The sequence below is a fragment of the Schistosoma mansoni genome, chromosome 3 (genome assembly GCF_000237925.1).
Source record: "Schistosoma mansoni strain Puerto Rico chromosome 3, complete genome".
Classification (NCBI taxonomy): Eukaryota; Metazoa; Platyhelminthes; class Trematoda; order Strigeidida; family Schistosomatidae; genus Schistosoma; species Schistosoma mansoni.
This window is the reverse complement of record NC_031497.1, coordinates 19,407,486-19,434,442: the sequence shown is the minus strand read 5'-3', so window position 1 is coordinate 19,434,442 and position 26,957 is coordinate 19,407,486. Positions and strand designations below refer to the sequence as shown.

General features: G+C 35.8%; 3 protein-coding genes across 5 annotated transcripts; 2 read left to right on the top strand and 1 right to left on the bottom strand.

The window, feature by feature from the left end:
* Positions 1-1,391: 1,391 nt before the first annotated feature.
* Positions 1,392-2,047, top strand: Smp_030030 (beta-amyloid binding protein-related; the record flags this gene model as incomplete). The annotated part of the gene is made up of 2 exons (XM_018799548.1): positions 1,392-1,632; positions 1,665-2,047. The coding sequence occupies 2 exons, from the start codon at positions 1,392-1,394 to the stop codon at positions 2,045-2,047; spliced, it is 624 nt and encodes a 207-aa protein (XP_018651326.1).
* A 99-nt stretch (positions 2,048-2,146) lies between these two features.
* Smp_030020 (hypothetical protein) lies at positions 2,147-6,525 on the top strand (the record flags this gene model as incomplete). Its single annotated transcript, XM_018799547.1, has 2 exons — positions 2,147-2,321; positions 5,804-6,525. The coding sequence occupies 2 exons, from the start codon at positions 2,147-2,149 to the stop codon at positions 6,523-6,525; spliced, it is 897 nt and encodes a 298-aa protein (XP_018651325.1).
* Positions 6,526-9,983: 3,458 nt separating this feature from the next.
* Smp_030010.1 (hypothetical protein) lies at positions 9,984-25,438 on the bottom strand (the record flags this gene model as incomplete). Of its 3 annotated transcripts, XM_018799544.1 has the most annotated exons (6): positions 10,096-10,420; positions 18,742-19,124; positions 21,186-21,351; positions 24,789-24,924; positions 24,961-25,026; positions 25,061-25,295. In XM_018799544.1, 6 exons carry the CDS (start codon positions 25,293-25,295, stop codon positions 10,096-10,098), a joined length of 1,311 nt encoding a protein of 436 aa, XP_018651323.1. The 3 variants fall into 3 exon arrangements, with proteins under 3 accessions (XP_018651324.1, XP_018651323.1, XP_018651322.1); XM_018799546.1 differs by having other exon boundaries at positions 9,984-10,420; positions 24,961-25,438; XM_018799545.1 differs by lacking the exon at positions 10,096-10,420 and having other exon boundaries at positions 18,696-19,124; positions 25,061-25,438.
* Positions 25,439-26,957: the final 1,519 nt, after the last annotated feature.

Genomic DNA, 26,957 nt, shown 5'->3' with positions numbered 1-26,957 from the left:
TTGGGCGTGAAAAATGTGATCTCTGTCGATTACATAGCTCTAAGCTGGTGACTAACCTGAAGTAACTTTACGTGGTACTCATGTGTTCTACGACTACTTTGATTACTGTATATAATAAACACGCTACTATTGAAGGAATGTGTGGGTAAGAATAAGTAAAATGAGATCAGAGTGAAATCACTACGGCGTGAAATAATCGATAATGTGCAACTGATCGGACACGTTAGACAGTCATGACCTTGGCGATGATTGACAAACTGTACAATGTCAAGTGTGATCTGCCGTGTTAGGTAGAGAAGGTCCAGCCTAATGATTAATTTGGTTAAAATCACGTAACATTCCACTGGCCCTACAAAATTAGAATGAAAGCTTAAATAATTACCCGAAATCAATAGCTCCTACACTTGTAGTCCTCAAAACGACAGCCGACACACACCTCGATGCTTCGTCAACGTCGGAAAATAAACTTAAGAGCGTAGGATTTCCAGAACATTTAAACGACTACTGCACGTAGGACACAAACTTTATCTCGAATTCCCTTTGCATTATTTATTATTTAAAAAAATTTTTTCATATGCTCATTTTTACATGTTTATTCCAAAAAACAAAAAAACAATTTTTTTACTTATGGGCGTATATATTTTTTTAGGGGGGGAGTGATCTGTAGCTGTAAATAATTCCCCAAAATCAATAGCTTTTTAGGTGTTCGACATTGGATGCTGACCACATTAGTTTTAGTGGACTTGTTTTACTGAAGGCGTTCGGTTGTGCATCTGTACCAGATCACGTTACAGCTCGCCGTGGGAAACATCTCCTACGTTCACTAGCCAGATTAGAGCAACCGCTTCTCGATATATTGATAACGCATCAAATATATCTTTTCAACCTCTTCGCATCTGACTTCTGATTCTAACTAAATGGGGGACGATTCGGATATGGAAGGTGTTACTGGTTAGTAGTTGTCAAACTACAATACTGGTGGTATCTTCAAAACGAACTATCCTTCAAGCACACATCATTAATAATCTGAGATCTGTGGAGAGGCGAATTTTCTCCATAGTACCTGGTTTTGGTTTGGGACACATATGCGATTGATTCGACACTAGGCTGAACGCCTAAACTATCAAATTCCCCTTGAAGCCCTGGCTTATAATGTTTCGTTTCATTTGCCATACTACATTTGCAATCAAAAATTTTATTTTGAGACTTTAGACACTGACAACCAGTTCTGAATTACAGAGATGCTCGTGCAAATGCAACGTAGAGTGCATTTTACATGAACAGAAACTTCAACTTCTTATGTCACACTGACAGTGTTTGAATATTTCAGTATTGCCACTATTTTATGGTACTCCTTTTGAGCGGACTATTCAACCCTCTTTTTATCATTCATGTATTTTGGAGGTTATTTTGCAATTACGTCGCTGAATTATGTTATACTTATTTTTCTTTCCCTCTGGACATCTGTGTTTAGCAACTTCTTTGACATTCCAGTTGTAGAAAACGTTAAATATTCTGAGAATCACTCAGAATTATTTGATGAGTCGACTGGTTTTTCTTATGATCCTATGAGTCCTTTGGTTAAATGCTCTTATCTTCCTCGTCATTCCATTTGGTGTGAACCTCCCTTAGGTGGGTACCTTGTTAACTGTAATATCTGTTAGATTTAAGAAGTAATAAGTCCCAATATGATGAATTGAAATACGGATGCTTAAAATGGGGCGGAAAAGCAGCAGATTCAGTTGTGCTCACATCAATTGTGTGTCATGCTTTGGACAATATTGAGTGCTATGGGAATCGTACTTTCTTGTTACCTGATTATCCCTGTCTTCATTACAAAGGACATTACTTTGTAACAACATTCATATACAGCTTATTACTAGGATTTCTTGGTGTTGATCGACTATGTCTGGGTCATACAGGTACAGGCCTCGGTAAACTCCTAACATTGGGTGGGGCCGGTATTTGGTGGATAGTGGATATCGTTCTTCTCATTCGTGGTGATTTGGGTCCAGCTGATGGAAGTTCCTGGATGCCATTTTACTAGACTTATGTAAAATTGCTCATTAAAAAACTTAATTCCTACTGTCTTGCTTTGTTTTTAAGGTATTGGCTGGTCTAAAAATCACATACAGTATTAATTTGAATGTCGGGAAGTAATTTTCGTCTGCTTGATGATGACACTCAGTTCATGGACAAGTATCCTAATGGGCTTTCTTTGGTTGATTTGCTGCCATTTTACGACTCCATATCTAAGAATGAACCGCTTAAATTAGAATGGGTTTGTCCAGGGAAAATCGATCCTAACGTTCAGAGGGAAAGTGAGTTTGATTCAAAGTTAGGAAATAATTTGTTCTATGGTACTTACCCCTAAATAAATTTTTTCAGTAATTTGTGTAGCTTATCGTTCACTGCCTTTACGGGAGTTGGAACTTCTGGACACAATATACTCCATTCAAATTAAAATGTGCCTGGCCATCTTTTTGTTGATAAGGAACTTGTTGCGTACGAATATCTTTTCCAATTAAGATGTTCTCGCCAACGTCTTCACAAGTGTTTGAGGAATAACTCTGAATTTCTAGTCAACTGTTTTGGATGTAAATGATCCTAGATGACTATGAGCTAAACCAGTCCATCACACAGATTACTGCTCTCTATTCCTCTTATCTTTTATATACTGGTTTACTCTATTCTTTTTTGCTAGTGACCTATGTCTTTATCTTAGAAAGATGTCCTACCTTTGATCGTTTATGAGTTCCTAATGTCAAGACGTTTGGGTAGTTGTAATGAACTCAGTCGTGATAATTAGTTGTTTAGTACCTTTGCCTCAATTACTTGTGGATGCTTCCTTTAAAAGCCGAGTCCTCCATGCTTCTTGATTTTATAAAATAGTGAGATGACGGATAATAATCGGATCCAAAGTATCTGACATGTTGATTGTGGCTGAGTCAGTCAGTTGCAACGTAGGACCAGGCACATAGGTCCATCAGTCCAAGCTGCCATACTTCATAAGCATGACAATATGAACATCAAATTCATCGAAGCAGTTACTTCAGTGGTAGTAAAAAAAGATTTCATATAAGGATACGATACAGGAAGAAAGAATTAGTTCGTAGAAAGAAAGGTATAAACTGATTTTGATCTCACGGTTTGAGGAAAGACATAGAGTGTATACACCTACGCCATTGTGATCGATTCTGAGTCAGGTCACCCAGAGTCCCCAACCAAGTAGTTTGCATTTACCAACATTGCTCAGACCAGAAGTTAGTGACTCTATGGACTGGTACCATGTTTTGGTTTGGTCGCCTCAAACTCTCTTCCATCTGTCTCCAACATTAGTCAGCATTGCGTGCCGTGGTAATCGGTGATTGGGCATGTGTAATACATGGCTCAATCATCTCAGTCGATGTAGATTCACAACATCAACTGACTTACCATCATTCCCTAATACCCTGCGTCTCACGTCACTACTACTTATCCGATGATCACAGTAGATGCAGGCAATATTTCCGAAACATCTATGATCAAATACTAGTAACTCACGAGTATCTTCCACCCTTAATGGTCACGTCTCGCAGCCGTAAAGTAAAACAAAACAAACTGCTGCGCAATATACTTGTTCCCTAATTTATAGACGGATATCTCGCCTTCGCCATAGGTGACGTAAGTTGGCGAAAGCTAAACAAGTTTTTTGCTGATCACCAGTCTCTAGCTTAACGTAGCTATTGATTCATAAGTTTGAAAACAGGATACCCACTTAAGGACTGTCATTTCTCCACACTGAATTCTCAGGCCACTTTTTGTAAGGATAGGTTGTGTATCCTTGAAATAGCAAACTTTAGAATGAGTTTATGAGGTAGAACTGGAGCAATAGAACTAATGTTCTGCTTTATTCCACTATATGATATGCAATGCTTAAAACAGTTCTACATCCGTACATACATATCTACTGTTTAGAATTTTGGGCGAAAAATTATGTGGCATGATATCTAGGTAACACTGGGTTCTTCGAGTGAAGCACTTAAAGGCCGAGATGTAAATATTAAGATCTCGTTTGTACTTTGCGAGCAAGTAAGAAGTCAAGGTGTTTATTTGGCTTAAATCTCGGCCGGATTTTTGTATTTCCACTAAAGAAAGAGGTTAATTTGGTCATTTATCCTAGAAATACTATTTAAATAATGCTTAGGTCGAAATTTCTATACTGCTTGCATTAGATGTCATTCCCCATACTAAAATAATAAGTGTTTGAATCATACGATAAAACTTGGATGAATTTTCCGTATAGCAGCCAGAACTTTCGTTACGTTGTGTACTTAATTGAGCAGTTTACTCTTCCATAACTAATAGTAAACCAAACCCTTCTTGATCGAGATGAACCCCCTAAAGATAGGATAAACTAATCAACAAAATGTACTGTTTCGTTTTACAACTGTTCGTTATGTAACACCATCATATTTTATCATATTAGGACTGTTAACCAACAGGAAGTGTTTTCGTGGACTAGCCTGATGTCTTTGATCACGCTCGCCATGACCATATATAACATTCGTAACTCATTTCTCAGCCAAGCTGGTGAAGATACCTTGCTCATAGTTACTCACTAGGTTGTCCCACCAAATACGATCAATGTTTCGAAGATATCTTCAGTCGAATACTCATCTGCCCATATCCAATACCGTAGCCCATGTTCCTCACCCATAAGTTAATATGCGGAGTTTTTGCAGAAGTTGGCAAAAACTCCGGCGTCTTTGTATCTGTTGAGATTGAGGGGAGTGAAGTACACAGTGCACTCAATTATATTACTCTTTTTGGTTAAACCACAAAGGGAAACACCAGCATATTCTGCAACAACGTAATCTGCATTAGATGTTAGATAGTCTTTGAAATTAAAGATGCGTGAATTGTATTCGGTTTTATATCTTCATGGTAATGGTCACTTATAATGGACCCATGAAACAAGCAATACAAGTGTACTATCATAAAACAATCGAATAGTGTGGTTGGGATGCATTACTATCTACCACTGAGTAGTATGTGAGCTGATTCGAAACAACATATCCTTGTTTATAAGTGATATTTGTTATTCGTTAGTTAAAACAACCTGAATCGTTCTAGTCTTTTTTTTTGTATTAATCTCTATTTTTATCACAATTCGTGTCCAGCCTGATTATTATTCTTTACTACTAGGTTCTACATTACATATCTTCCGGTTCACACAGTTGGTTGCACTGTTTTTTCTCGATAGCTTTTAATTTGAGCCGTAGCTTGTTTAACCATTTTTTCTTCATATGGTACAAACTGATATGTAACAGGGTAAGGATAAAGCTTGATAGTTAGGCGCTACTTTTGGAGGGTCGATGACCCATAGTTATCATATCCTAAAATCGTTTATTTGTTAAATGACTCATAACCGTGTTTATTCTTGTGTTCAGTATTTTGTATATGAGCATTTTATTTAGTTGAAAAAAGACCTATTTTGCTGAGCAATTAACTATGTTGTCTGATATCAGTCCAATTGGGGAATCACATCAATAATTTGTTCTCGTGAGTAGTAATCACACGATCACCTCGGATGATTGCATACCACCTATTGACTAGCATTGGATTCATTCACTTAGTGCAAACGCCCGTTCAGAAAAACCTTATAATGCGAACTGATAAAACCATTGATACTTCTTGTTAGCTACAATTACGATCCATTTGTAAGTCGTCACTATTCTATTTTACTCTCCTCAATTCTTTTGTGGTTAACTGTAGATATTCAATATTCCTTTTTCTTCATTTTCTTAAAAAAATTTTATAGCAACCAAAATTCGTACTGAAACAAATGATAATCCTGTCCCAAAGGTTTCTGAATCCTTGACTAGTATTGTAAAGTTAAAAGAGTTCGACTTCGATGAGTCTCCGAATCAACCATCTATTCCTTCAGTTCCACTTGGTGCTGCTGCTCAAAATGCAAACTTACCACTTAGACGTCTAGCAGGCACTTCCAGACATCCACCTCGCCAACCCCGTGTAGCTAGTATGGATAAAATATTAAATGACTTTTTCAAAACACGCAAAGAACCTTCTTCCCCTGCAGTTGTGACTGAAATACCCACTTCATCTATTACTGCACATTGTATTCCATCGTCTGGAATTTCTCAGGCAACTAATATTTCCAATGACACAAACAAAAGCAATAATAATAATAACTCCGAACAAGATAAACGAGAAGCCCTTGCTGTTGAACTAGCTAAAGCTTCAGTGTCACCACAAGTTTATAATCATCCAGATAATATACCTTCAGACTTCACGCCACACGACAATTCTAATGTACGAATTACCTCAAGTGATCAGGTTTCTGCTCCTGTTGTAAACATTTGTGATGAAAGAATAATGGAATGTCATAAATTAGAAGGTACTGATCTTTATGTCAATAACGCTAATTCTTCCGATTACTCTGCTATAAATGTTTCAGACATCTCAGTCACTTCTGTTAGTGTAAATAATATGTTCCAAAGTGAGAATGAGACGCCACATTAAGGCTACTTAATAGTTGTGGTGTAAATTTTCAGTTAATAGAATATATTCCCAAACTCTGCTAACTAAATAATCGCATTTTTGTGAAATATTTATCCAACGGAAATACAAATGCGTAACTGTACATAAAAATTTTGTACACTGGGTACGTTTTATGTAATTTTTTTCCTGTTATCTAAATAAATAATTGACAGGTATTCACATTTGTTCGTTATTGTTATCATTCGGCACCACGAGAAAACCCGAGATCGTTTGAAATACTTCTACAGTCTAATAAGTTTAAACCGACACATCAAAATTGATTTCATCAACAGTAGGGATTTAAGTAGTTAAGTCCCGTATGGGTATGAGGCCGTGGTTAGGATACCGAAAGCTTAGCTAACATCTCCGAAATTGCATAATCTGAGGCATGCATATGCCCTTAGAAACAAGCATGAAGCTTCCTAGATTTCATACTTTACTATGTGGAAGTGAGTATTGGGAAGCAGTGTGATAAGACTCATTTTGAAAACATAATACATAAGTCGACTGACTTAGTGTTAGGTAGAAAAGGTAATCAGCAGGTAAGTTCGTGACCTAGCAACAAATGAGGGTACTACAGCATATTTGAACGACGTTAACTACAACAAAACTGGAGAGAACTCTCAAAAAAGTTGTCAAAATGTATTGTCGTTTCGTAACTGTGAACTAGTCATCTGCAAAGAATAAAGTCTAAGACTTCTTTTGGTAACTCTCCTTAGTCTTCTCAAGACAGTATTAAATAATTCTACTTAATAATGACTATCAATAAATTTTCAACATCCTAATATGCTGTTTTGTCAGTGTTTTTTCCGACACTTTCTTTCTGAACAACATCACTGATACAAATCGTCCTCATGAGTTGCAAATCTCGAAGTACTACTGTGGTGTGGGTTACTTATATCCACATAAGTAGTATATCGTGATCGTCAGGCATAGAATGTGTTTTGGCAGAAAATCGATAAGGAAAGAACAGGAACAAAGCGCAATCGGTATGGAAATGCATGAACAATGAAATCAGAGAAGATGGACTGATAATTGCAGAAGGGACAGTCAAGGTTGAGACAATTGGTTGTTATTATGTAGATTAACTGTTTACTGTATGGTTGTCAGATTTTAGTGAGATAGTCTGTAATTTGTGCTTAAGTATATCCGATTGTCCCCACCCGTGTTCTTGTTCACTATACTACACTATATCTTAGTCCCAATAGAAATGTAACGGGTAAGCCCGATACAATGTGCAATTGACTTGGTGTTTCTATGATAATTCGACCCTGTTCATCGTGAGGTTCTATGGCAGTGTTTGTCACTGAAAGGAGTACCAAAGAAGTATATTAACACAAGTATATTAACCTTATAAAGGCTCTCTACTCGAACACAACTGGTTGAGTTACGGCCTACGGCGAACTATCATCAGAATTGATTACCTCAAGTGGTGTTCGTCAGGGCTGTCCACTCTCTCCTTTCTTGTTTAACTTTGTCATCGACATGCTTTTGGAGATAACACTCATCATCTAAATCTCCAGGAGCTGGACTTTTACCGGGAGGCTCACCTGTTGACTTAGAATACGCCGATGACATAGTTTTATTTGGTGAAGACGCTGACAAAATGAAAAGTCTACTGACCACTATAAGCAACAATGTAGGCATGTTCGGGATGCAATTCTCTTCCTCGAAGTGCAAAATGTTACTTCAGGATTGGGTTGCATCGACACCTGAACTAATGATAGGGAGTGAAGTAGTTGAGCGTGTCGATCGCTTCACTTATCTTGGGAGTCTCATCAACCCTTGTGGTCTGGTTTGTGATGGAATCTTGGCACGGATACAGAAGGCTCGTCTAGCTTTCGCCAACTTGCGCCATTTATGGCGTAGGCGAGATATCCGTCTACCAACCAAAGGACAGGTTTACTGCGCAGCAGTTCGTTCCGTTCTACTTTATGTCTCTGAAACATGGCCAGTAAGAGTAGATGATATTCGTAGGCTACTAGTATTCGATCATAGGTGTCTTCGAAGCATTACTCGTATATCCTGGGACCACTCAGTAAGTAATACAATTGTTAGGGAACGGGTACTAGGTAAGGATGACAAACCGATTGATGAAGTAGTGAAACTTCATCAGTTGAGATGGCTGGGACATGTGTTACGTATGCCCAACCACCGACTGCCACGACGTGCAATGTTTTATGGTGTAAGAGTAGGCTGGAAGAAAGCTAGAGGCGGCCAGATCAAAACGTGGCACAAATCCATGAAGTCACTGACAAGTGGACTGAGCCATGTTAGTAGGTGTAGACTACCTGGCTGAGATCCGCAAGATTATAACAACCGATGGTTAGAGACCTTGAATGACGTGGCTCAAAATCGTTTGCAATGGCGAAGGTGCATCCAGTCTTGTGTTCTACCAAATTCTAATTCTCTGAATTCCTCATGTCCCTATCCATTTTCTCTTTTCAAATTTATTTCACTGTATTATACTCCTTCAATAACATCTTCGAACCCTAATCTTTCATATAATGCTTATACTCTTACTATCTCTACCACTATGGGATTTGAATCGACAACTTTATCTCTGTGCTAATGTGGTATGGCAACTCGAACTGATGTACGTACGTACGAAGTCCAACGTTGTGACTGACTGACTTTGTTGAAAAGTCAGATGTAAATAGATTAAATTGTTCAACATTATTCTGCATAAACGCGTATTGAACATTGACAATATTAAAAATCAAAGGTAATAAGCAGCCGATATAAATCTCAACCCACCTGAACAACGACTGTTTTGCGATGTACATGAGTATATCGGATGAATAGACGATATATATATATATATATAGGCGTGAATTTATAGATTTTAGTCATAATAGAGAAAGTTAGCTACTATTGTATGGTGTAATTACCGCTATGACGTATAAATCCACATTTATTCATGCTGACATACCTCGACAATCATAATATTAGTCATGATAAAAATCACTCACCATATAATGACAAGCAAACACAATCATATTGACAACAATCTATCAGTGTTCTCTTAGATGAATCAAGCATAAAAGTATAGTAAAACAAATTATTATTATTAATTTTTGATCATGATAGAAGAAATGAATAAAACAATCTTAAAAACAATAATAAGAACCAATAAAAATACCGTTTTGTCTTTATAAAACTGTTTTTTCTTTCATGTAATAAACTAGGTAAACGTTTACTTACAGCATTTTAATAATTTAATCTTTGAAATTGATCTAAGTGGAATTCCATTTGAGAGTTAAATTTGTTGCATGTCTTTATCATTGGGCATTGAACTATTCCACTGACAATATGTCTGCTGCCATCTATAATTAAAACAGTTTTCAATATTCAACAAGCATAATTCATTTAAACGAATGCAATTAGAAGCCCCCACTGCATGATTTACCACTTTTTATCAGTTTAATGAAGATTGAAAATAGAAATATATGGAATGTTATTTTTATCTAAACTTATTTAAACAAAATTCCAATGCCAATTTTCTTTTTCAAATTGAATTTTCGTTTCAAATGTTACTATTATTATCACCATTTAAAAAGGTTGAATGTTTTGTTGTGCACGCTTACGATGTAAGCTTTTCGTAGATTTCTTTTGATGACGATCGTTTTGACGATTCATCATTACATCTGCTGGTTTTGTTAATGACGGTAGAAATGGTTTTAATCCGATTGAATAAGCTTGTGTAACTTTTCTTAAATTTAAATCATGTAATTGTTGTTGAAGATCATGTGAGGTTTTTGAACCAATCGATTTAGTTTGAAGATTATTGGTGGACGCTTCCAAGGTTGTAGCTGAGCTATTGTTGTGCCCTGTGGCACTTCTTATTGGACGAGTTATTTTTAATTCGCTATTGAATCTATTTCGTTTAATAGAAAAGTTTTGAAAAAAGAAACATTCATTCACTGAATGATTAGTAAACAGAAACAGAAATATAAGCCGAACAAAATTTACTCACAATATTGTGAAGAATATTCACAAAGGGATATGTTGTGGTAGAACGAATGTCGAAGAAAGTGTAACTTTTGGGATTAATTTACGGCTAGTTACTATTCATATCTTTATTGTGTAATTAGTAGATAACTGCATTACTGTATTTCTATATTCTCCTTATTCTAAGCTTCCAATGAACTCACTAAGTATTGTTGTACGTTCTATTATTCCTTAATTATTGCTAACTGATCAGTCGCCTTACCGTTCCGTTCTTTTACTTTTGGCGTAGCCACGCCGATATTGTAATTTTACATTTATATTGATGTGCGTTCAAGAAACTGATCGATATAAGTGTACGAGTTAGATCACATAAGGTACATACATTACTGCTTCATGTGTTCGATTACCGGACTAATGACAGGGCCAGGAGAAGAGCATACATTCTGGACTAATAGTAGCTAGGACTACTCATGGATTCAGACTCAACCTTTTAACCTTGCCATTTGAAGTGCATAGCTGGGTCGAAGCTTTAGACGCTAGAAGATAATGAAAACAGCATACGCAGAGTATAGAAATATTACATGGCTTATTGGTGAATCGCTTCTTTAAATATCGATCGATTTTTCGTTCAGAACAGGACAGTATGTGATAAAGTCTGTGAATTGCAGAAACTCCAAGGATGCCAGAGAATTCCTAGAGGCATGACACTCAGTCAATTAGCAGTTCACAAATATACACTTAATCTATAAATCATACGGAATAGGTCAATCAGTCTCCAGATCAGAGGTCAATCGGCAGACAGTCAAAATCAACGCAAAAAAAGCAAAACGATGTAAGACAGAATCACAAACGAGGCTGTATGAACAAACTGATAAAACAAATGTAGAATAACTGGAAAAACCACTTCTATATGAAAACAGTGCTCGAAATGTTGTCCCGAATGATAATGAAATCAAACTACCTAGCTCAGCGATCACAACGCAACCAAAAAACAGTTCTGTATGTCACTTAATATCTTCAAATACTGATTTATAGTATCATATGTTTATCGAACATTGAAGTAGGCCCCCCGACCCTACTTGAAGTTCAAAAGGCTATAGGTAATCTGAAACGAGGAAGAGCAGCTGGTCCTGATGGATTGGCCCCAGAGGTCTTTAAATATGGTGGTCCAATTTTAGCGATTAGGTTGACTAATATTCTGGCTAAAATCTGGGAGACGGATGTAATCCCATCCGACTGGTCACAATCACTGATTGTCCCAATATATAAAAAGGGGTCAAAATCATCCTGCGATAACCATAGAGGGATTAGTCTGACTAACATAGCATCTAAAATACTAGCCTCAATAATTATCGGGCGCCTAACTAAGACTCGTGAACTGCAAACACGAGAAAATCAGGCTGGCTTCAGACCTGGTCGTGGCTGTATCGACCACATATTCACCATTCGTCAAGTTTTAGAGCACAGATACGCTTATCGGCGTCCGACAATGATAGTTTTTCTTGACTTGAAAGCAGCATTTGACTCTGTAGACCGAGAGGTTCTGTGGCAGTGTCTGTCATTGAAAGGTGTACCTGAGAAGTACATAAACCTTGTAAAGGCTCTTTACTCGAACACTATTAGTCGAGTGAGAGCTTATGGCGAACTGTCATATGATTTTACAACCTCAAGTGGTGTACGTCAAGGCTGTCCACTATCCCCGTTTTTGTTTAACTTCATTATAGACCTGTTGATGGAAATGACACTCTCTTCGACTGAATCTACAGGAATTGATCTCCTACCAGGGGGACCACTAAGCGACTTAGAATACGTAGATGACATAGTCCTGTTTGGTGAAGACGCTGGCAAAATGCAGAGTCTTCTGTTGGAACTCAGTAATAATGCCAGGATGTTTGGGATGCGTTTCTCCCCATCCAAATGTAAATTGTTACTCCAGGACTGGCCTGCGTCAACACCCGAACTAAGGATAGGGAGTGAAGTAGTCGAACGCGTCGACAACTTCACTTATCTTGGAAGTCTGATCAGCCCTAATGGGTTGGTGTCTGATGAAATCTCAGCACGGATTCAAAAAGCTCGTTTGGCTTTTGCCAACTTACGTCACCTATGGCGTAGACGAGATATCCGTCTATCAATTAAGGGACGAGTATACTGCGCAGCAGTTCGCTCTGTTCTACTTTACGGCTGTGAAACATGGCCATTAAGAGTAGAAGATACTCGTAGGTTACTAGTATTTGACCACAGATGCCTTAGAAATATTGCTCGCATCTGCTGGGATCACCGGGTAAGTAATAGTGAGGTTAGACGCAGGGTATTAGGTAACGATGGTAAATCAGTTGATGAGGTGATGAATCTTCATCGACTGAGATGGTTGGGCCATGTGTTACGTATGCCTGAACACCGATTACCACGACGCGCTATGATGACTAGTATTGGGGACGGTTGGAAGAGAGTTAGGGGCGGCCAAACCAAAACATGGCATCAGTGTTTGAAGTCACTAACTTCTAGCCTGAGCCATGTTGGCAGATGCAGACTACCTGGTTGGGGTCCGCGTGACTATCGTAACCAATGGTTGGAGACTCTAGGTGACATGGCTCAGAATCGATCACAATGGCGTAGGTGTATACACTCTTTATCTTTCCTTAAACCTTGAGACTAAAATTGCTTCATATCTCTCTTCCTTCCTGTACTATATCCTTATATACAACCTATAGTTTATATACTACTACCAACACTAAATTAACTACTATGAATCCGGTGTTCATCTTGTTGTGCTAACGAGGTATGGCAACTTGGACCGATGCATATATGTGCCTGGTCCTACGTTGTAGCTGACTGACTGATGTTTATCGATGCATAAGCTTTTTATCTCCCTAAATACTGTAGATTGATAGTCGCTGATCTCATGAGTTAATCATCATACATGTAGTACAAACAACAATGTCATGTAAACATTAACAGTTTCTAAGTACATATAATACACGCTTTAGCAATTTCATTTGATTTCAACCAAAGAACCCATACGGTCAAATTAAAATATCATTTAAATGATACTGATGATTAAATATTCCATAAGCTATTCATATTTTTTCTCCTCAAAAACGGTTTACAGAGAATGGTTAACCCTAGTTCAAATATATTTGAAGAACTCTCTAAAGTTAATGGTTTTTGGGAAACTTTTTGATAATAGTTATAAACTAGTAAAAATAATTTCTGCAAGTGTTTGTATCCTTCTGTTGTTAGTGCTGAAACTGGCCAGTTTGTTGGCATATGTCCACACAGTGCAGATTGTCCCGATACTGCCATTTAGTTACAAGTTTTAATTAGAGTTGGATAGTGACTAGTATCGTTTCGTTCTATCTAACACGGAAGTACTGGCATAGTAGTGTGAACATTAGCTTATCAACTGGTCGGATATCTTTTTTCCGTTCACAAATTTTATTTAGTTAACTTGGTACCTGTTACTCAAAGTTTTTTCTTACCACAAATGGCCTAATTATATAGGCCACCAAATGCCCTGGTACGGCCGAGAGTGGGGAGAGTCAGCCCTCCCTCTCGAAATGCTCTCATATGGCTACGCGTATATAGCCACTGCCAGGGAAGTCCTACTCACTGCCTACTCATGGCGGGGGTGTTATATACGAAATTGAGAGGACAAAAAGCGAATATCTGCCGCCTTAACTGGGTTGGTGAACACGGATAGTTCGCCTAGGGGAGTTGGGAAACCTTGATTCCAAACCAATGGTGCACATGGGCTCCAGTATCCTGAGGGAACAAATGGCGTATGAATCAATCATTAGTCACCGGCTACCATGGGACTGCATCTCCTTACGATGCTCCACTGCCTTGTGGATCAGACCTTAAGGTCAAAGGCTCGGGGTGTGGCCCCCTAAGAAAACCACCTGCTTCGGTTTGGGCACCCGGGCAGTATCACAGCCCTCACACAAATCAAATAAGATTTGTGTGGCGCATATGTATCTGGTGTCTCTTTGTACCAATATTTATGTGTTCAAATAAATAAATCTTCACTGCATATGATTTTCAATATGTAGTGGCGTTGTGATCTTGTAACAGGGTTTTCGAATCATAATAATCGAAGGTAATTTGGTTTAGTTTTCTTACCAGATATAGGGATTAAGAAAAGCCGCGTAGAATAACAGATCATAAGATTTTTCGGTAGTTGTGGTGGTCGTTTGCGTTATTGATTAACGCAAATGTCATTGGTCTGACTGGAATAAATTGAACTACTCATCGGTGAACTCTATACTCTAGTGATCCTATATAGTGAGCATATGAATTGTTACATTCACAATAGTAATAATGTGACTATCCATTCAGATATACTTCAAAATTCCTTAAAAGAATTCTAGGTAATTCATATAAATGATAAGTAGTATGAAAAAAAAAACAGATGCAATTATTGATCTTAATGAGTTGTGAATTAATTTTAAAAAGTCTCACTGTGCTAGATACACAAATAAAAACAAATATTCATACTTATTTAGAGACACATGAAAATAAATCTCTTGATTTGAAAGATTTATCAGTAGTTAGTTGTCTTTTTAGGAAAAAGACTTGAAGAAGTTGAAACAATAGTTCATCAGTTTATTTTAAGAATTTCGATCTGTTTGAACAAAAGACACACTTTGTAGAGAGAAAAGAAAGCCCTTTCATTACTACACTCAATATGTCATTAAACTTGTCATCTTCTCAATTGACATGTTATTTTTCTCTGAATTTTTTTCGTAACCCCCTTCTTTACAAACGATTCAACTTATTGAAAGAAATATTCGATCAGAAACAAGAGACCAGATAGATTGAAATGTTTTATTACTCTCAATGTATCTATCTATATATATGTATATGGGTTTTGGAGTATGTTAGTTAATAAGGTTTAAGTTGAATAGTATAAACAATTAAAATAGAAAAATTTTTACGTTTATAGAGAACTACATTCTTTTCTAGAAACTATAATCATTAATATCAATTAATCTAAGAGTTAATAAGATTTAAAATAAGGATGAAAGAAAAAAAGAAGAGATATTTGGATAGTTTACTTTAGTTAAGATTTTGATGATGGTTAGTCACAATCATTAAGAAGATATACTTTCACACAGGTTGTAAAGTTTGTCAGTTAAAAGAATCAAGTGCGATAACAAACTCTCACACATAATGAATATTATATCCGTTAAATGAAATAGTGTTTATCTGGACTGAGTAACTAAGTGAAGAATGTGTAGGTATTTGAAGTGATAGATATAAGAGTATTGGGTACACACGTGAGAGAGAGTCCTCAGTACGAATAAAACACGTTCTCTGAATTTCACAAATGACCACAATCTGTAAATTTTAGATAGTTGAAGGTACTCAGTAAGAAATCCTGTTAAGGTCTAGATTTCATGCTATTTGGCACTCATCAGTAAGATTTACCTGAAACTTTGAGGGAACTGATGCTCTTTTTAGGATTCAATTTCACGTTAGTCAGCTTCACATGTTGATACGCTACCATTGAAGTACTCTGGTACCGACTGACCTTCTGCAGTATTGAAATATTTATGATGAATTAGTCATTAAGTAGTGACCGATGTCATGCTTGTCTAGTCCTTTAGTGCTGATTGACTTCTATCGAACAAGTTTCAATACGGCTACTTACCTAGGTGACTTGACACCACGTGTACTATGTCCCGATGCTAAGTGATCGTATATGGTCAGCAGAAAACCATTAAGTACAATAATAAGGAAAAAGTGTTACGCAACTAAAATGGAATTCTCGAAATCTATTATATATACGCCATGACATCAGAGTAAAAGTCATCTGACTAATTATAAAATAAACCTTATTTATGAGGTTCAAAAAGGTGTTGGTCATATAAATCCATTTTCTATCAAAATATGCAACGCTGACTGATGTGGGTCAGAAATCTACTAATTTATTGATAAAGTAATTAGTACCACCTGATCAAACTTCTGATATAATTAAAAACCGGTTAACTGCAACGATAAAAAGAACGTTCTATGCAGCAAAGCTGAGACTAACGTTCACTGGTAAAAACTTGTCTTCTGTATCTGTAAAGGATTAGCCTCCTCAGCTGGCCGCCTCTATGTGTATCTACCAGTTCACCTGCTCTTGTGGAGCAAGTTACATAGGTCGCAGCCAGCGCTTGCTTTTAACTTGAACATAAGAACACGTCTCAGTGTGGTTCTATGAAGGTGAGAGGAAAGCGGTTGGGAGGTCCATTTTAAATATCTAATCACTCCCCTGATCCACAGACTGGTTTTAAGGTCGTTTATGCAATTCTTCCAAACCCACCTAGATTTCTTTGTGCCCAACTCCTTAAAACAGCAGAAGCTCTTGCTATCCATGAGTTGGAGCCAGAACTGTGTGTACAAAAGAAATAAATATTGTCCTTATCGTAATCTTGCCTTTAAACTATTATTATTAATACTATTATATTTCGTATTTGAAAATATCCCCCTTTCTCTTCAATTATTCCTCATACCATCGCTGTACAAATGAACCGCTCATTAATGTAATGATGTTTGATATGATCGACGGAGCATACAATTCCAATAATATATATATATATATATATATGTATATATATATATATATATATATATATATATATATATATCATGGCAAGCTTAACGAATACGCCACAACCAACAATCTTAGAAAGTTCTTAATTTTACAAAGAAATCAAACCATAAATTTTACCTTTACGGTAAACAGTGAAATGCTAATGGTATGTAGCATTTTAATTCTCCAAACCACCATCTAATAAACTGAATTATGAAATAATTGATCCTATCTGTTACGTAATATGATATTTTAGTAGGTTTATCTGATAAGTCATATGATATTTTTTGTTTAGAAGAAAATACTGTCATATTATTCACATACAATCATCATTTTTATATTTAAGTGTTCAACAAATGATTTTGTTTTTGATACACGTGTTAAAAGAGAACATTATAGAATAATCTAGTTTTTTTTAATCATCAATTTATTACTGAATAATACTTTTCATTTTACGCTAATCGTCATGGTGATTAGTTTTGTTTTTTGTAAAACAGTTGAGTTGAAGAACAGTAATGAGCTTGTTGTTATGTAAAAAAATGTTTTGTTAATTTGTAAAGTGATTGAACCATGGGGGTTCTAATCTCTTTTAATTGTTTATGAATAAGCTTACATTGTGTTTGAGGTATTCTGTCAATTTGTATAACAGTGAAAGATATGAAATATTAATTTTTAACTTAGTGGTTTGAAAGTTAAGCTATTTTCACAAGGCTTGAAAGTCTTGTTTTAACATGTACTTTGGAGATCATAGCACCGCACTACTGAGGAATGTTGGGAGAGAGTGAAACAACCAACTCGTGTTCCTTAGTTTTTTAGTGGCTTGGAGCATCTGATATCACTTGTAAGTGAGAATCACCTGGCAGTTGTTTTATTAAACTTTTTTAATAACTACAAACTAAGTGTTTCGTAACAAATATATCTCATATCCTAGAAAGGAAAACTCGATTAAATGAATGATGAGCGGTATTATTATTGTAGTTCAGTGAATATTGGTAAAAAAAGATGAAGAATAACTGGCAATATCATGAATAAAACAAACATGTCAAGTTTTAAACACCATTCTCATAGCCTCAATTCTAGATTATATGCATGAAAAGTTTTTCCTTTACCTGGTATCAATGTGGTTATCGACTGACTGATATATTTTGACCTTATTTCTTAAAAATAGTATCTTATATCTATTGATCGTTGGAATTTATGTCGAAATATTGTTCTGCTATAATTATTTTAGAACGGAATATTCACCAACATACTTACAGATCAAACTAACCTTGAAAAGACCTTCACAAAGAAAGTGCTAAACTGAATAGCAACAAGGATTTTATTCAGTAGGAGACAAATATATAGAAATGATGAGATATTCAAGATTCAAAAAAATATTAAACATGAAAGATTTTATTATAATTAATTCCAAAGTGCACCAAACAGCCCTCAGTTATTGTCTCATAACATTTTGAGTGTTGAGGCACGGGAGACCATAATCGTTTTACATAGACCATCAGTTAGTAAATTCATAGACTGATCTGCTTACTTAATACAAGTACCACTACTACTCGTTTATAAACTGTTTACGTCATACAGGAATGAAACGATTATGAAGCGAAAACCCAAAGTATTATACAACGGAACTATACATACATATTGAAGCAAAACAGTAATAAAAGACTTACGTTTCTTCATTTTTTAATGAACCACGTGTAGGTGAATGCTTTGTATTGTTTGTATTTATTTTATATTGTTCATTACTCAGTGAAGCTTGAATAAGTGGTTTTCTAAGACTTAATGCAGGTAATCGAAATGGTAATAAGTGTGTATTGATTAATTCATCATTTGATTCGATTATTTCCTCTTCTTGTTTTTCAAAAACATGTTCATTATCATACGAATGAAGAATACTTCGTTTTGTCAATAAATTATTTCCTGGTATACTCAGCGTTGTTGATGATTTATTTGGAACTGAATGAGAAGTGGTTGGTATAAGTTTATTGACTGATAATGTTCCAGTTGTAGGTGCAATCGGGTTCTTATTTACAGTGACTGTGTCTGTTATGAACTGAGAATTTTTCATAGATAGAAAGATTAGAATTCATGGTATTTAATGAATATTATCCCAGTTTGGACTTAATAATACTAGTAATAAGATGGAATTCAAAAAAAACACCCAGTATGATGGAAAGATTGAGTTATTTTTATTTCAGCCAGTTAGTCAGTTTTATAAACAACGTAGAATTAGGCTCATATGTGCATCAATTCAAGTTGTCACATCATTTAAAAATACAAAGATGAAGTATCAGGACAAATAATAGAGTAGTAGAAGTGTTAAAAAATATTAGTGGTAATAGAGAAGATTAATTACAGACAATATCATTCCTAAAAGTATGAATTTGTGGGGTAAAAAGTATGAGGATCCTAAAACTTAAAGTCAAGAGGAAAAGAATAAGTGAAGGCATCTACGTTACTATGATCGATTTCGAACCGTGCTACTCAACATCTCCAACTACTGATGATAATTGTGCGGACTTAAGCCTGGTGGTCTACATCTACCAACCTCTGCGATGAAAGCTAATTAGGTACATGTTAAACTTACTCTGTTGTAGAGTGCTTTGTAGATAGCCACTTAGAAGGAGGAGTAAATAATCCAGATATTGGTAGATGCAAGTTGATAAGCTTGCTGATTTCGATACTTGGTATTAGAATCCTGTGACTAATTTTTAAGTTACTTACCTAATCATTTTACTCCAGGAAGAGTATTTTCAAAACTATAATTGAATGGCGAAAATTCCGTAGAGTTCAGACAAGTTTAGAGTGGGACAGGTGTCATCAATTTTCGATGATTGAGCTATATCTTGCATCAAATGACGTTAAAAACGAGAACCATTATTTTCTAACTCAGTGATCTGAAGTTAATGCGTTCATCGTAAGATTTGAAGGTCCTAGGTTCGATTCCTGATGGTGACGTAGGGTACTGTTGTTGTGAACTCCAGTGTAGAATGACACAATTGTTTAGGTTTACCTAGTTATCAATCATTATTCAGATGAAGTCATTATTGTATGTAAACCATCTTCAAGATACTTTGTATTACAAATATGGCTAATTAACGTATAGACGAGTAATATATCTTCAAATGAAAAGTAAAACATTTATTTTATACATATCAATAAAACATATTTTTAATCGGTATTAATACTACTTCTAACGGTCTTATTTCCTTCTTAGTATTATTGTTATCCATTAATGATGATATTTAGTAGGGTGAGTTATAGGACTTTATTTTTATGTTGGTTTGTTCTCTGAGCTGGATGGTTTGGTTGACCAAACCAACATCAAAATCACCCACCTGAGCTACAAATCTTCTCCACCATCTCATAGGACTTTATTGCTATATTAATTTAAACATTTCGTTAAAGCAGAATCCCTTGTTTAAAATGTTGAGAGTTTGAAATCGGTAGCTATACACTTGAAAGAATAAGCAGACAAAATATATCATATATACGGCATGTAAGTACAAAGTGTAAAAAGACTGTTATTGGATGTCATATACACTAGTTCTGTCTAAGCACATTTGATTTGTCTGATGGACATGACTTGTGTGATAAATCAAAAGGGTTTTAAAGCATTATGTACATATCTTTGTTATCACACAGATTTTAAATAGGCTTCATAAACTAGGTTTTATTTACTTGAAAGTTTATTAGAAATGACAGCTGAAATAAACTAAAGTCAGTACTGTGTATTTATTAGATGGTGAATAATTTCATGCTTGCAGTGAAACATACATGTTTCTAACCAATTTTAATGAAACATGAGCTGTTGATTATATTTAAAAGCATCACTATAAAAATCAGGTAATCAAAAACTTGCAATGCGTATACCTCTATTCGGTCACAGTATCATAAGTTGTACAATAAATAACTTCACAGTTCTCGGCCATTAAACATCTATCACTAAAATTATTAGATGTATTTTCGTTGGACAATTGAGGATATGTAACTGAACTTTAAAATTCAATACACTGAGTTACCTAAACTCATGAAAGTTGAATTTCTTAATAATAATTTACAGTGCTTTATAAAATACTATTAACAATGTAATAGAATAACAACAATAACTTACATCGGTATTTTTGCTCGAGACATCTTGACATCCTTTTAAGAATTCACTATTATCATGGTGAGTTTGACTTTTGTTTAAACTCTGGAACATTTCATCATTCTTTGAAATATTCTTCTGCTCTGAATACGTCGACAATCGTCCATTTTTACACGCAAATCTTGGAAGTCTAATTTAAAATATGAAAAGGTGAAAAAAACCACTAGTTTAACGGGCTATTATTAATGAAAGAACAATTCTAAGTCAGTTACATTTCAAAGTGAATGAGTAAAATATGTACAAGTGAAAAAATAATTGTGACTAGATGGTTGGATTAATATCTACTCATTTTAGACAAATTAGTAGTTGATTAGTTAAATCACTAAATGTATATTTTCCCTATAAATCGTAATAGGATTGCATAAGGAGTCAGTCGAAGTTGAAATTTAAATAATGAGATTAGGTTTTTCAAAGTAAAAATAGGTTACTTCACCTCATATAATTTCAGTCGAAAATCTCAAAAATTACTACAATAATGTGCTAATGTAGGTGGCCCTATAGGGTAAAACCTACTTTAGTACTTTAAAACGACCACTTTGGAAATCATAAGATAAATCAAACTAGAAGAGAACATTCGTCAAATAATAAGTTGCACTTTTTAAAAACCATTGCCTCAATCTGATGAAAGCTGAAAAAACATTCTAAGGATTATCTGTTTACATTCACAAATCAAAGCTGGATTGAAAGTGAGTAGGGTTACAATGAACTGGACTCGATCGAAATGAAAGCTACGAGTGAGCGAATACAGACAAACTTGAGTATGCCACATTTTCAATTGGAATTCGGTGTTTTAGTGGACATATGTGCATCCTGTGCAGATTACCTCGATATAGCCATTATAACAAGTTTGTATGGAATAGGTGGCATGTATCTAGAAATGGAAGCTGGGACGCGCCTCTCGTCCTACTTGAAACTCATCAGCTGAATGTACTTGGGTACCAAAGTTGATGTCCACATATTTTTTACCTTCTCTATGTGTGCGCGCTTATAGCGCTAAACTTTGTTGTCCTTTTCTCCTCTCTCCATTAGGTAATGATCACGATTTCGACAATTGTCGCACGATGAACAACATCAATAAATAGAGATCAGTTCCTGGAAACATTTTGATCGCGTGATGGTTAAAGAGCGATTTTGTATAAAATTATCAAACCTACATGCATTTGTAAGTATCCAGATGAGACAGTCTACATACGGGTATGTCTCGGTTAATAAATGCTAAAACTAAATACAAATAAAAACACTCCGCGTCTCCTACTTTGTCTATAGCTTAGAGTCCTCAGTCTTGACGTAGTTATACTCTTATCAGTCCATTTATTCACAAGATTATCTTTATCACCATTAATATTTCCCCATCTGTGTATGACTAGTTACCTATTTTTACGATGTAATGTAACCTAGTTTATCGTGTACATAAGCTGTTCAGTGTTTAAGATACATTCTAGATAGCTGGGTTGGGTAGTTAAAATATAATGACAGGATCTTAGCTGGAGATTTCTTTTTTGACTCAAGGTTGAGGGTAGAGACGTTCTTGGGGATAGAAGGACTGACAGAAGTATAACTACATCAACTCAAGGTTAAGTGTCCGTCAGAACGTAACATTGATCAATACTACGGACTCTAGGCCATAGGCGAAGTAGAAGACGCAGGGAAAAGGTATTATAATGGAGTTTTCTGATTGTTCAATTCAGGAAGTAATATCACTCAACTCAGACGTCAGTAACCGATATGACAAAAAATGAAAAGAATAGATAAGATCATTCACCAAGTGGGAAAATAGTAGTTATCGCTTACCGTAAAGAAACATTAAAAAAATATAAGTGGTTTTAAATTAATGCGATACAAAAGTTTATTTTTAAACTAATGATACAATGAAATCCATCCATCGTCAAGAAGGTACAAGTATTTATAAACAGTTGTTTACGCAAAAGGCTTAACATTCACCGACCGGATACTATCAGACAGTTTTATGGGAGAGGACAAACCAGCTTTCAGCTGAAGAGGTAATTAGGAAAAGGCGTTGGAAGTGGATAGGACATACATTACAGAAATCACCAAACTGCATCACGAGGCAAGCCCTAACTTGGAATCCGGAGGGGAAGCGGAAAAGAGAAAGGCCAAAGAACACATTATGTCGGGAAATAGAAGCAGATATGAAAAGAATGAATGTTAACTGGAAAGAACTGGAAAACACTTCCCAGGATAGGGTTGGATGGAGAATGGTGGTGGGCAGCCTATGCTCCTCCACGAGGGATAACAGGCGTAAGTGAGTACAATGAAATCGGTACTATGGTAAGTAGATAAGATATCAAAAGAGGGACCAGACTATGTTTTTGAAATGAAGTGTTGAAGCGTTGTTCTTTGCATTTGACTAGAATCTTATTTATTAGTCAAAACGACGTGTTAGATACCTGATGTATTTTTCTGTACTCCAGTAAGTGTTAACAAAACAAATATCCAATGCTGACTTCGAATCCTATCTGGAAATGGATTAGCCGACTTGTCATCATTAACACTTATAACTAAACGTACATCATAAATCATTGTTTTACTTGGTAAATTAGAAAGCTAGGCTTTTTGTAATTTATTATTAATATAATCTTTCAGTGGGTTGTATTTGAAACCAAATCCTATCCATGATGTTTCGAACTTCCACCCACGATTATTACAGTTTAAAGGAAACAACAAACTCCGAGTAAATGTACAGAGTGCAAACAGCTTTCCATAATAAACTTTTAATGGTCATTGAATGTGTTAATATTGAAGTTAGGAAAATATATTTAATTTACCTACTTTTTATGTCTTGTTAAGTCTCCTGAAGCTTTATCAAGTTTGTCATCCAACTTATAAGCAACAAATACCACTCAGTATAATAATCCATTCTCAAAAGTCCCTCTGTAACCGATCATTCGAAAGGTCAAATAAACGTAGAGTATACAGGTTATACAACTCAAACGGAACTGTAAGCTGATTAAATCCAAAGTCTTTTGATATTTATTCTGAAAAACTTAAATAGTCTGTTCCATTCCTGATTACACCTTTAAAGGATGAGGTGATAACTTACAAATAGACGACATGGATTCAACTAGCAAAGAGGCAGATAGAGTAGATAGGTGGAGCAAATATCAGTAAGGTTACAGGTTGGAAAAAAAGAAAGGTAATCTTCACAATTACTCTACCTTCGCATACTAAAATAATCTTTGCAAAAGATTAAAACTACTATCCCAATACCAAAAAACAGGGATAAATAAATAAACTTCACATACCCCAGAAAACAATACAAAGCAATCAATGATACCACCTATTCTACATAAACTTGTGTCATAATGGCTGTATCAAGGTGATCCGCAAAGAATGCACGTATGCCAATTAAAAGTGATTAAATATCAGTTAAAAATTTCAACCATAAGGTAATCTGAATAATAGTCAAGTAGGTCTGTGATGTTTTATAAGGGGTTTTGAAATGCTAAAAACAGGTGAGCGGATGTCTTAATACAAAATATAGGGGATTAGCACTACTATGATTTCAAGGCGTTTAGTAAAAGACAAACGTTTGATGAAAATGCTTACCCTTTGACAGGATTCTGGGGTACTTGCAATTCCTCTAATTGTTGCATCAAACGTGCATTCTTCTTCCTTTCGTTTTCAAGATCTTCCCGCAAAATCGATATTTCCTGTTTTAGGGAGTTCTCTTCTTTGGTTTTATCTAGTTATTGCATCATACAATTAAGATTAGCCTAACTTTGTGGTAAATAATCATCAGAATAGCCAGCAGAACACGTACACATTACCAGACGATATTGCAAGTCTGAAAAAATAGAAGTATACGAAATATCCACAACCTTTATTAATTCTTTTCAAGGACTCAATCTCTTGATGCAAACCTTTCAACATGGACTCATGCTGCTTTTGTAGGAAAGTTATGCTCTTGTCTAGTAGGACTTTACGACTGTCGTCATCTAGTTTAGGAGGGCTGATAACAGGTGCTTCTCTTTTACTGGAAGGGAACATAATAGTCTCAACTTTCTTATCTCCAAGTGCATCAGTTTTGGTAGGAAAATTATTAAGAACAATCATAGTCAAGAATTCAGTCTACGGAAACGAAAGTGCGATTAAGTATTTCATATGCATTGTATCCTTGTTCCCAGTTGAGGTTCCTAGATTTAAAACCTATGGACGAATTCGTCCTCTTAATTAGTGAGCCAAAGCTCATAGTCGATCGAATCTACTATCCTTGAAGAATATAAACAAAAACAGTAACATAAGGCCTAAGATTCTTTAGTGATCGCGGTGAGAGCTTAATACCCTGTAATTAGTAGGCTCACAAACGGTATAGTCTATGTATGAAGAAGTTATTTATTTTTGTTTGATATCAGTTTTCATAGATAAAGTTAGTACATTGTAGCTGTAAATAATTCCCCAAAATCAATAGCTCTGTAAGTGTCCGACATTGGATGCTGACCACATTAGTTTTAGTGGACTCGTTTAGCTGAAGGCGTTCGGTCATGCATCCGTACCAGATCACTTTACAGAACGGCATGGGAAGCATCTCCTACGATCATTAGCCAGATTAGATCAGTCACTTTTCGATATATTGATAACCAATCAAATATATCTTCGAACCTCCTCGCTTCTGACTTTTGATTTTAACTGGGTGGGCGCGATTCGATTGTAGGTGTTACTGGTGAAGAGCTGCCAAACTACAATACTGGTGGTATCTTCAACATCGACCGACCTTAAAGAATAGTCTTTGTTGTTCAGACGAATGTAATGGGGGTTGTGGATCACTTAGAATGTGTCTACCCCTGAAAATTGTCTTTCCGTTGAGGTCTTGTTTCTTTCTAAACGCATTCGCCATTGCAGTTGATGTAACTTGATCGGATAGCACAGAGCTGCTGGCAGCGGGATGAAAAACGTTGAATCACACCTTAAACATATTGACTAGCGGTTTTTGAGCACTTGCAAGGATATTTGATGTAAAAAGTCCTGGAAGTGACGAACAATTACGACATGTTAGTAGCCAAACGGTTATTCAAAATACGGAGAGCAAATATTAGGTCGATTCATTGAACTACAGTTGTAAAGGCAAATAAATCCCCAAAATCAGTAGCTCTGTAAGTGTTCGACATTGGATGCTGACCACATTGGTTTTAATGTACTCACCTAGATGAATGTGCTTGGTCATGCATCTGCACCAGATCACGAGTGGAAAAGCCGTGCTCAACTTCTCCTGCGATCGCTAGCCAGAATAGATCAGTCACTTCTCGATATATTGATAACCAATCAAATATATCTTCGAACCTCCCCGCTTTTGACTTTTGATTTCACTGGCTGGGCACGACTCATTTGTAGAAGGTGGAGGAGTTTATCATCATATTCCTAATACTTCTTCGTTGAAGCTTCAAAGATCACAGTGGTGTTATCGCGGTACACGAAATTCTCTAATAGCTCCAGTGTAGGATCGGCCATCAAAACGCATCGCACTTATGTGATAAGCGTTGACAGTAGCATCCATGCTGAGCCTTTAGAGTGGTTCAAGGGATCATGAAAAATGGTCTATATGAGGTTAAGCTCCCATAATGTTTACCGAATATAACTTACTACGATTTATCGCTTCACTAAAATATGTGACATGAGCAATCAGCGTCAACTGATTCAAAATAGGTTTTAAAAGTAATAATAAAAGTTAAGAGAAAAAACTGTATGCCTTAACACCTAGAAAGTTTAATAGGATACATT